A 12,097-nucleotide genomic window follows, 5' to 3' on the forward strand; every position below is an offset into this window, starting at 1 on the left:
GCTTCATTCTTTCTGATTAAATTATCATAATTTCAAAAATTAATTCCAAAATTATATTATGAGCAACTTTAAGCATGTTTGCATCTTACCACCACCACATGGCTGATAAATATTTGCATTGTTAAAACACTCGAAAAAATCCTAACATGATCATCTCAACATGGCACCCATGGTCTTCGTGGCACTCACCAACAGCTTTTCTAGTATCTGGCAAATGTTTTAGAAAGTAGGTGGGCCATTGGGGTTCTTGCCCAGCAGGAATTCTGATTGGCTGCTGGAGATCTGATTGGTTGTGCAAATTAAAATAGGGTTATCAGCTCCAGAATGGGAAATTCCAGAAGATTTGGGGTTAGAGCCAGGGAAGGGCAGAGAAGTCATTGGATATAATTCCATAGAGCCCACTCTCCAAAGCACCCATTTTCTCCAAGACTACTCATCTCTATGGGTTGAAGATCAGTTGTCATTTCAGGAAATCTCTAGGTTCCATCTTGAGGTTGGCAATGGGGTTCCCCGTCCCCAGGTCCAGGCAGGTGGTCCCCTGCTTTCCGGTGCTCCTTCCTGTCCCACATCTAAACAGCCATGTCACATGGGACATCCCCAATGCGATGACATCACACAGAAGTGATTTTATCACATCAGGGACACTGCACAGCAATCCTGGTTTGGGGGCAAAACTCTACAGGGCAATTTTATCATAGAGTTTTGCCTTCAAACCAGAGCATTGATGCATGACATCCACAACATGATGTCATCAGTTCTGTGTGATGCCATCATGTTGGGAATGCCATGTGATGTCCCTGCCCTCTCCAGGAACACCTCCCCCCAAATACCCCCACTGGTGAGATGGTAAGACCTGGCAACCCTAGCTGGCAACCCTAGTTTAAGATTGCAGCTTCCACCACAGCCTTGATTTCTCTTTCCCAGAGTATTTTTTCTCTCTCCTACACTTTAGCTGCCTTTCTGTGTGTGGCTCTGTCTCCTGTGGCAGCCATGTTCTGGTTGGCCCCACTTCTACCTCACGTGGCAGGCTTTTAGTGCACCACACTGTGCCAGAATCCCAAAGGTTTCCACACGCTTAAAAAGGTTAAGGACTCCTGATCTATATGACTGCAATATAATTCTTTGGGCGTGGTGGTTAACTAATGCATTTTTTCATGCTGCCCCACCCCCATGTTCCAGATGGCAATGGTCTTATATATTTCCAGAATAAGCATGAGATAGCAGTTCAATAAAACTGATATGAATACATATGGAGATTCATTGCTTCATTTCCTCCCAGCGAAACTGTGAGCAATTCTTTTTACTGCCAACTTGATTAGAATATCATAGGGCCGCCAGGGGCCAGATAAAGACTAAAGGGCCTAAAGACCATCTAAGCCCAGTAATGCCTTTGATTGATTCAACAATCATTTCCCAGAATAGTGTCGCTCTGGCATTTCAACCATGAATTAATAAAGCCACCTTTTATCACATTTCAAAACTGCACTTCCTCTACAAGGAGCCCTTGGTGGCAGATGGTCTCTGAATGAGTTGCTGAGAGGTACGGTTGCTTCAATTATAAGAGGCCAAGGTGCACCAGACAGACTTCTGGAATATGTGCCTGGAACAATCTGAGAACAGAGGTAGGAATAAAATAATTCATTGATGAACAGGTAATATCTTGATTTCTACTATGAACCAGATATCTGAGACACTGGGAAAGCAGGTGTAACTGGTAAATTGCTGAAGCACATTTCCAACTTTGGGCTGTGATCACATATGCTAAATAATGCAGTTTCAATCCACTTTCAATGCACTTTCAAACTGGATCTTGCTAGCTTACACAGTAAAATCTAGTTGGAAAATGCATTGAAAGTTGTTTGGAACTGCATTATTTAGCAGGTGTGATCACAGCCATACAGTGCCTGTTGTGTTTAGGACTGCCAAGCACCCGGTCTGGATGGGGAACCTCCCCCTGTGATGACGTCACCTGGAAGTGATGCCATCAAAATAGAGGCGCCCGTGTGGGGCCGCTCTTGGCGTTTCCGGGAAAACTCTATGGTTTTCCCCAGACACTCTAGCCATTTGGGAGGTTAAAACTCTAGGGTACTTTTGTACCATAGAGTTTTAGCCTCCCAAATGGCTAGAGTGTCTAGGGAAAACCATAGAGTTTGCCTGGAAATGCCTAAAGCGGCCCCATATGGGTGCCTCCATTGTGATGATGTCACTTCCGGGTGACGTCATTCGTCACACGTGGACGTACTGCGTGCGCGAATGTCCCCCGCTGGGGGATGAAGAGGACTTGGCAACCCTAGGTATGTTCATCTTTCTTTCAGGGCCTTTTTTGAGCAGGAACACACAGAAATGCAGATCCAGATGACTTGTCATGGGGTGTGGCCTGAAATGCAAATAAGTTCTTGCTGGGCTTTTCCTACAAAAAAGCTGTGTGAAACAATGGTGAAGGTCAAGGTGTGTGGCCTAATATGCAAATGAGTTCCTGCTGGGCTTTTTCTACACAAAAAGCCCTGCTTAGAATTGCTACCTAATAACATGACCACTAGCCTAAAAGCTTTTTAAATAACAATGAGAAAAATAATTGACTCTGATTGGTAATAGAACCTCCATGTTCAGAGCCAACATATTTCTGAATTACATATATAGAGGACAACCAACAAGGGAAAGATGTCAACCTTCATGGCCTACTTGTGGATTTCCTGGAGGCATTTGGATGGCCTGCTGATTGCTTGCCTCAAGGATCTTTTAATGCAGCATTTTACTTATGTACAAGAGCACATGTGTGTATCAGTAAAACAGAGTAAGCAAAGAATCTTGATGCACTCATATACAGACTCATCAAATCGCCTTTTTTCATGGTTCTGTCAATGCATGGGCATAGGAATAATTTTCAATGTGTCATGCTGTCTGTTTCAATCCAAAAATGCATTGTGAATTTGTTTCTCCCATGTGCAAATCAAATCCATTATTCTCTGGTTTTGTTCCATTTTCTCTTCCCTTGCATTGAATATATGCATTTTTTCAAAGTTATTTGTGCTTCACTAAGGGCTTTCTTTTCTACAGACTTCACTTACTCCTGAAGTTCTTGGGAGTCAATCCACAAGCAATGGAATGAGTTTGGGCACAGTTGTTCCTCACATTTGCCCTTCCTGTGCATTTTCACACTCTGCATGTGCCATCAATAAGGAGGATTTTCAAGGGAGGGTGCTGCCATCACTGGTGATATCACCCCTTTTTGGAAACAGCACTAAAACGTCAATATATTACTGGAGCTTAGGAGGTATTCCGAATTCCCAGCTTTTGTTTAAAAAACAAAGTATCTAGCCTCTCTCTTTGCAGAGATCTCCCTTGGAGGAAGGGAGAGTGGTTTGACCACCACAGTCCAACCATCAAAAAGTAGCCTGAAGATGGACAAAGAAAACGGACAGACATATTATGCGCAAGGAAAAAGGCAACTCAAAATTGACTTCCAGAAAAATTTCAGGGTTAAAATATTATCAAAGGTGGGGGGAGGGACGGGGGGGGGAACAAAGTGAAAACTGAAGGCTCAAAAATGCACAAGGAAATCAGGACATCAATCAAAATAGTATGGGGCTAGAGCCACTGAGAAAACCCCATGCTGAAAAGCCCTAATTCAACACTCAGCTATTACAATACACCTAGTGTGGGACTGCCAATGAAAACTGTTCAGAAATTTCAATCACTTTAAAATGAGACAGCTAGGAGTGGATGCTAGCAGGTGCAAGTTACAAGAACCATACCTTTACGTTGATTGCAAGTTTACTTCTTAGCATCATTCAAAGTGCTGTTTTAATCTATAAAGCCCTATGCAATATGGCAGCAGGATCCCTGAAGGATTACCCTTGCCCACTGCCTGCCAGCCAAGATGATCGTCAGAGGCCCCAGTCTGTGTGTCCCCATATTCTGAGTTAGGAGAGTTAGCATGAAACTGGGCCTTTTCAGGTGTGCCACACATGCTTTGAAAACTCTTTGGGCTAGCTTGCCTGGCACCCAGTAGAACAAACTGTTTTTATTCTCTCTAATCTTTTAAGGCCCCCTGCTGTTGGCTTTAGCTACCCCATCTTTTTTTGCCATTTGGGAGCAATGGTATTAATGCTGGGGTTTTTTTACTGCTGTTCTTAGGACATTTACATGCAATCCTAAGAGCACTTTCCTAGGGTTGCCAACCTCCAGGTGGTGTTGGAGATCTCTTGGGATTACCACTGATCTCCAGGAGGCAGAGATTAGTTCCCCTGGAAAAAACCACTGCTTTGGAAGAGCCCCGTGGCGCAGAGTGTTAAAGCTGCAGTACTGCGGTCCTAAGCTCTGCTCACGACCTGAGTTCGATCCCCGGCAGAAGCTGGGCTTTCAGGTAGCTGGCTCGAGGTTGATTCAGCCTTCCATCCTTCCAAGGTCAGTAAAATGAGTACCCAGCTTGCTGGGGAGAAAGTGTAGACTGGGGAAGGCAATGGCAAACCATCCCATAAAAAGTCTGCAGTGAAAGCAACGTCAACCCAGAGTCAGAAACAACTGGTGCTTGCACAGGGGACCTTTCCTTTCCTTTCCTTTGGAAGGTAGACTCTATGGCATTATACCCCATTGAAGTCCATCCCCTTTGTAAACCCCACTCGTTTCGGCCTATACCCCCAAAGTTTCCAGGTATTTCCCAGCCTGGAGCTGGCAGCCCTAAATAGACTTTAGTAGAATTCAGAGTAGACCTGTTTAGGATTGCTCTCTCAGTATCTTATCCTGCATTAATCCTTTGCATTCTGTTGTCACTGTCATAGCAGGCTTTTGTTCTATCTTTGATTTTTATGGGTTTTCTTATATTGTTGTTTTTGTTTTGTACCATAAGCCATCTTGAATACTGACATATAGACAGGTAGGATCTAAATATCTTAAATGAATACATTTTGAACATCAATAAATCAGCACTCAGCTATCACAATCCGCATTACTGCATATATCTATAAACACATAAAATCCCATAGAATGTAAAAAACACCCTGACAACCTGTACATATAATAGAAACAAATGGTTGAAGCAAGCAGCAAAAAGCAAAGAAGCAGGATCACTCACACAAATCAAATAAAAAGAAATGTAAGATCTGGGGGAATGGCCTGCCTAACCAGTTCAAGAATGCTCCCACTCTTCTATCTTTCTGCAGAATGTGTAGAATGAAATTGTTCTGAAGGGAATTTTTTATAAAGAGAACAGGGTTGCAGTTAATGTCTGTGAAATTTTAGCTGGTTTTAATGCCTTCCAAGCTGTTAAGAGGGGGTAGGCAGGAAAGTCATGCTTGTGTGGATGGAATTGCTTCCTCCTGGGGAAAATGTAGGAGGGATCTAAACCAGATGAGAGTAAGTATGTGTGTTTGTGTGTGTGCATATGATCTGAAAGAAGAGAGAGCTGGACAAAACTGTCTGCTTCAGTTATGGAATTTGCTTTACAAATTCTCCTAATTAAACTAAAGTTCAATAGAACTAAATCACAAGTGAGAATAATTCCAAGGAACAGACAAGCAACTGAACAAGGGAATCCATGTAATTCTAAGTGTCTGTTCTGCATTTGGCCTAGTCAAGTGCAGGAACGGGGAGTGTGTGTGTGTGAGAAAAATACCCCTATTTCCAGAACATTGTAGTCACCAGTTTGGTTGCCAGGGTGCCTGGAGACTAAACTCACACACATCTGCCAGGAGAACGTGGGTTTGTCTACCAAACTGGAAGGGACTTATGAGTAGTAACAGCCATAACGTTGCAGCAGCACTCCATGTCTCCGGAAGAGTGCTAGCCAGGAGGACAAATGGGTTTCCAGTCGCTCCGTGTGAACTCCATCTCGGCCGTTGGAGCGGAAGAAGTTGTGCAGCCAGGAACTGTCCGGGCAAGCAGTTTTCAGCCTTGTCCATAGAATCCACTTTGGGAGGCTAACACCACAAGCAACTATCTTCCTGCCGTGCCAGACTCCATTACATCAAAGCGAGAGGCTCACGTACTCAACAGATGTCACCTATGCGTGAGGCCATGAAGCTTATCTTAGGCGTGGATCCTGCCAGACCACCTAAACCTTTGTCTATCGGAACCCAAGACAAAGACTGGTGCCAAGAGAAGACTGAAGAAGAGGAAGACCATCTTCAGCCAGAGCCAAGTTCCTTTGTGTAAACCAGGTGTTACCTTAGGTAGCAATTTGGCCATCTATTGTCACCTTTTAGAAAAGTTTGGTAAACTCAAGCACACCTCCACCTAGTAATTTCCCCCATTCTTTCCCTTAACGGTCATCCTGGAGCCTCCCACCCTGGCCCATTGTTACCTGGAAGTTCAATCAGGTAACCAGGGCCCAAGCTTGTTCATTGGTCAGTTATGGGCACCCAATTAGATGCCACCAATAAACTTGCTATTGGCTACTGCATAAGTCCAGCCCTTATGGTCACTGCAATGCCTCCCCTTTTTCTGAGGTCATGTACCACCTGACCACCTCTCCTCCACCCCTGTACCTCCCATCCCCTAAGGGTTCAAGGTAGTCCTTATAACCTATGACCCAGCTCTTCACAGGTGTGTACATCTAGCAGTACCCCAGTTCCGCTGTCTAGATCCATCCCCGATTCCTGATCAGTTGAGGGTCCCATCCCCCTAGTCCTCACTTGTCGCCATTGGAGCCTTCCTTGAAGACTACGATCGGTAATTATCACCCTGTTTGTCTATCCATGTGTTGTCTCTATATCTCTCTCTATTTTTATAGCACCATATTGTTAATGTTAATTTTAATATAATCTGTAAATTGTTTTAACCATGATTTTATAAGTATAACTTGATGTATAATGTATTTTATGCTGTGAGCCGCCCTGAGCCTGCCTTGGGGGGAGGGCGGGATAGAAATATAAAGTTATTATTATTATTATTTTTCTTAGGACTGTATGTATGTTTCATGAGCACATTGCCTTGTATGTGAGTTCTATAGTTTTCTAAATAAATTTTAATTGTTTTACTTAATTAGAGTCCTGTGTAAATTTAAGAAATAATTTCTGGACGTGTATCTTGTATACATAGATTAAAAGATCCTTATTAAGACAGGTGCCCACCCGACAATTCCCCAACCTCGTTTTGAGGGCATTTTGGCTTACAGGGGGTCATCTGGAGGTGTTCTCCCCTCCCTTTCTGACCACTGGAACCTCCACTGGAAGCCCACCTCCCACCTGGATAACAGCATACTAGCCTGAGTGATACAACAGCCTTTTCCTGTTTATTTGCTAGGATCTCTGACCCAATTATTATTTACTGCCCTTTTTGTGTTCTCTGCAAAATTTATTGTCCAAGATTTTATGAGAGCATCAAGAGATCGCATCATGCCAGAAATATTTTGCTTTATGCTCTAATTTCTACATATTGCTAGGGACAGCTGCATACCATAAATCCATCCGCATAAAATATAAGAAGTTATAGCACTGGGGGAAATCCTGAGGTATAGATGCCATGTATAGATTAAGAAATCTGTTTTGCTAGACAAATAATCTTATACATTTAGGGCTGTGCCAAATAATATTGAAGAATACCTTGATTATGTGAATATTCACCTTTGGCCTGATTGGTCTGGTACCACTGTTTCTCCTGCCTTCTGGTTGTTGTTGTTGTTTGAGGGGATGATACCAACCCATTAAGGATTACATGATGAACAGAAGGGTTCCCAGTGCTTCCTAGCTTAATACTTTTATGTCAATTGCGGAGGAACATGCCTGCTCTGGCCTGCAGGCCCCATTTCTGCCTACACTCCTGTGTTTTTCTCACACCTGGATAGTCTTTTCTTTCTTTCTCAGGGTAGCTCACCACCACTGGGAGTAGGGTTGCCAAGTCCAATTCAGGAAATATCTGGGGACTTTGGGGGTGGAGCCAGGAGACTTTGGGGGAGGGGCCAGGAGCAAGGATGTGACAAGCACAATTGAACTCCAAAGGTAGTTCTGGCCATCACATGTAAAGGAACTACACACCTTTTAAACACCTTCCCTTCATTGGAAATAATGAAGGATGGGGGCACCTTCTTTTGGGGCTCATAGAATTGGGCCCCCTGGTTCAATCATTTTGAAACTTGGACAGCATTTTGAGGAGAGGTACCAGATGCTATGCTGAAAATGTGGTGCCTCTATCTCAAAAAACAGCCCCACCAGAGCACCAGGTTCCCACAGATCAATTCTCCATTATTCCCTATGGGAATCGGTCTCCATAGGGAATAATGAGTGCCCACCAGACATTCCCTCTCCCCCGCTTTCTAATGACACTGAAGCGGGGGGAGAGCCTTCAAATTGGGGGATCCCCTGCCCCCACCTGGGGATTGGCAATCCTAACAGGGAGGTCAGGAATTCTGAGGTCTATGTCTCCCAGTGTCTGGTCACCATGGGAATAATTTACTGCCTTTTGTGAACCTGGAGAAATACAGACTTGCAGCTGCTGGAATGGCCTTGGGTTAGCCATAGCTCTCATAGGAGTTGCCCTTGAAAGGGCAGATACTGTGAGAGCTCTCTCAGCCCCACCCACCTCACAGGATGTCTGTTGTGCAGGAAGGAGATTGTAAGCTGCTCTGAGACTCTGATTCAGTCAGAAGGGCAGGGTATAAATCTGTGGTCTTCTTCTTCCTCCTCCTCCGATGCACCTTTTAAAATAGTGTGTTCAAGATGGTGGAAGTCAATGTGGTACAAGGAACTACTGCCAGCCTCAAAAGTTATAAAGCATTTATGAAAAAGAAAATGTTTGCAAGCATACTTTTAGCACAGCACCAAATTGAGCAAGAGATAAAAAAAAAAGTAACAGGTAAAATGCAAATCCTCTGTTCCTTTCTCTATACATGCCCTATCAGATGTTAAAATAGGACAGGCCCTTTAGCTTGGGAGTTCTTGATCTCTACAGAGTTACCATTACCTCGAAGCTTGCTCCAGCTCTTGAGGTGAGCACATGGTCAATGGCTGCCTTGTCAGTGGAGAGGTCTGTGTGGACTCCCAGATGCAGCACCCAAGGGGGGGAAAAGGCCTCCTTTCTGTTGCAAGGAGGTTTTATCATATCTGTTTCTCCACCCCCTGACAAAGAAGTGTTTCCTGCAGCTTCTTCCTGAAGATTTCCAGGAACCTCCTTCCTGATGACTATCTAGGATTTCATTTCTCCAAGTCACTGTTTCCTGCTTGGGGAAGGGGAAGAGCTTGACCCACTTGCTATTTCTCCTGCCAGATCTATTAGCATTTGAATGAAGGTGTGTTGAGGTACGTTTGGAAAATAACTGCACAGGCTCCCTCCCCCTCATACCTGTTTTCTGCCCAGAGGAAAAGAAATCTTTTAATACGCACAGTGGAGGCTCAAACATCTCAGGAGAAAAACTGCATTTCTTCACACCGAGTGATAATGGTGCAAACTACATTTACCACACCTTACAGACACAAGCTGATGTAATATTGTGGCTAAGTGTATGGGTCATCATGCAGGCATCAGAAGTCTAAATCCTATTTCTTCAATGAGTTTGCTAAGGGCTCAGACAAGCAGCTCTCTCCAGTCCACGCCACCACTATCCCTGCCCAGCCAAGATGCATAGATATTGATATAGCCAACCTTAGAGAGCTATTACAAGATTCACCAACAACATAAATGAAGAATTTTGAACTTCAATGTACTACATCAATACTAAGTATTATGATTATCAATAAGGAATGCTAGAAGCCCTCCCCTTTTGCCACTCCCTCCTTTTGCAAAAGTCAGTTTTGGGAAGAAGAGACTGGCTTCAGAGCGGGTTGGCTGGCAATGAAGAGGGCTGGCAACTTTGAAGGAGTTCATTGGCATTGGTACCCCACCTCCCTTTTAAATTTCAGCAGCATTGCTGCGTGTAGCACATACATTGTGCCAACACACCACTTTTAATACATTCAGGATGACAGATAGCTTTAGAGGAATAAAACATACTTTCATAAGCATCAAATAGATATTAACAATTATAACCTTCTGTTTTCAGCTCAGTGGTAAAGGTCAACCAGCAAATGACTTTAATATTCTGCAGTTTTAACCAGAAATATACATTAAGAACAATCTTTCAGCTCATTTCAGAACATGCTTACTTGTATGAAGACTGCCATAACTATTCATTATTCTAGTGAAAATCGTTACTCTTGGACAGTGTTCCAGAAGCTGGTTTCTAAATTGTTATCATTGAACTGCAAAAGGTCATTTGAAGTGCAAAATCTAATTCAGCTGTAGTGACTGCTTCCCCTTAGTATTTATTTTTGTGGATATTTCTGGGTCCTTGAAAAATGTCCTTGCATGTTTCAGACATTTGTTTACAAAGTGGGTAAACTTTTTTAGGCTGGATCTCCAAATTTAACAGATTATACATACCTTCTAGGGCAAAGGAAAGGAAGAGAGTTAACCAGAGCTCCAGAGTTGGTAAATTCTAGGGCTTTTTTGTAGAAAGAGCCCAGCAGGAACTCATTTGCATATTAGGCCATACCCGTGATGTCACCACTGTTTTGTACATGGCTTTTTTTGTGGAAAAAGCCCAGCAAGAACATATTTGCATATTAGGCCACACACCCCTGACACCAAGCCAGTCGGAACTGCGTTCCTGTGCATTCCTGCTCACACACACAAAAAAAAGCCCTGGTACATTCAATTCCCAGTGGAGGAAGTTGTAAGGCCTTTGATTTCTAGACCTGCTGCTTGGTGTTTGATGGCTACCACAGTCTTACAGTATTCAATGGTTACTATAAAACTACATTATATACCAAACAACCAGGGCTTCTATCCATTGGACAATGCAGCCTGCTCGAGCATCCACTATGTCCACAACACATCCAAGAGCACCGGTTCACTGCCAAGAAGTCTACATTCAACCCTGATATTCCAGCACACTACTGCATCTGTGCACTCTGTGCAATGCAACCTGGGCATCATAGTCCTTCTGTACCCAGTTCAGAAGTCTCATTAGCAATACTCACATTTTCTGACCGCAGCTTCTTAGCAGGACAGCCTCCATCTATTGGGTGGAGCATATAGTAAAGCCGAACTTTGCTTGCATGTTTCCGACTCTGTGGAGGAAGACCAAGAAGCATTGTTTTGATGATTTCTTCTCATAGGATACAACAAAAAAAGCAAATGGACACTTCCCGTTAGGGTTACCAGGCCACTGCCTGACAACCTGGGAGTTCCAAGGCAGGGCAAGAGGTGGAAATGACAGTGTCAGCTTTCAAGCATATTTTAGTAACCATGAGAGCTAGAAGCTTGTGTAATTTAAAAACCAAAAGTTTAGATTCCCCACCACCCCCCATAATCTAGAGTCTGTGCCCAGCCTAACACAATGAAATTTTCCACCATGCTGTGGTGGCTTTGAGTACATTCTTGATTTGCTTGGAGTGGGTTTTTCCAAATAAATGAGACCAAAACTAGGGTTGCCTGGTGTCTTCCTGAAATTACAACTGATTTCCAGACTACAGAGATCAGGTCCCCCAGAGAAAATGGCAGCTTTGGAGGATGAACTCTATAGCATCACATTCCTGCTGAGCTCCCTCCCCAAACTTCACCCTCAGATCTTTAGGAACTTCCAAACCCAAAACTGGCAACCCTAGGTTGACCAACAAAACAGCCAGTGCAGTAGACAAGCCAGAGAAGTGACTCTCTGAAGACCAGAGCCAGGAAGGCTGATCTTTGTTGTGTTGCTTGTTCTCAGCAGTCATGAAGAGTCCACTTTGCTGGAAGAAATCTGAAATGCTGTGCAAGTCATGTGCAGCTTCAGCTACGCACTGCAGCAGCCAAAGAAAGAAGATGATGGATAGAAATGTAATAACTGAAAAACCAGTGGGAGAACTGAAGGGTGAAAGGCCTGCAAATACCTGAGTTCAATCAAATCCCTGTCTGCAGTCTAGGAATGAAACATGGAACTTATGGCACGTACACCACCTAACAGTGTGCCAACGGCACTAGGGATTCCACAGGAAGAACAAATCAGGAGAGACCGTGAGAAAAATCAAAACAGATTTTGATGCTTCATTATGCTCTTCCAAAACTCTACAAAGCATAAAGCACAATCAGACTAAAATGAATTACTTTTAAGACCCATTGATCTCAGTGAAAGACTTAAGCACAT

General features: G+C 43.6%; 1 protein-coding gene across 3 annotated transcripts in view; it reads right to left on the reverse strand.

The window, feature by feature from the left end:
• The window catches only part of ZMAT4 (zinc finger matrin-type 4), a 249,947-nt gene that overhangs the window by 118,799 nt on the left and 119,051 nt on the right, over positions 1 to 12,097 (reverse strand). For all 3 annotated transcript variants that reach the window (XM_060250794.1, XM_060250791.1, XM_060250793.1), the window contains exon 3: positions 10,953 to 11,042. In XM_060250794.1, the coding sequence (XP_060106777.1) occupies positions 10,953 to 11,042 (90 nt within the window). The remainder of the gene's footprint in view (positions 1 to 10,952; positions 11,043 to 12,097) is intronic.

Source organism: Heteronotia binoei, chromosome 12 (assembly GCF_032191835.1).
Source record: "Heteronotia binoei isolate CCM8104 ecotype False Entrance Well chromosome 12, APGP_CSIRO_Hbin_v1, whole genome shotgun sequence".
NCBI classification, from domain to species: domain Eukaryota; kingdom Metazoa; phylum Chordata; class Lepidosauria; order Squamata; family Gekkonidae; genus Heteronotia; species Heteronotia binoei.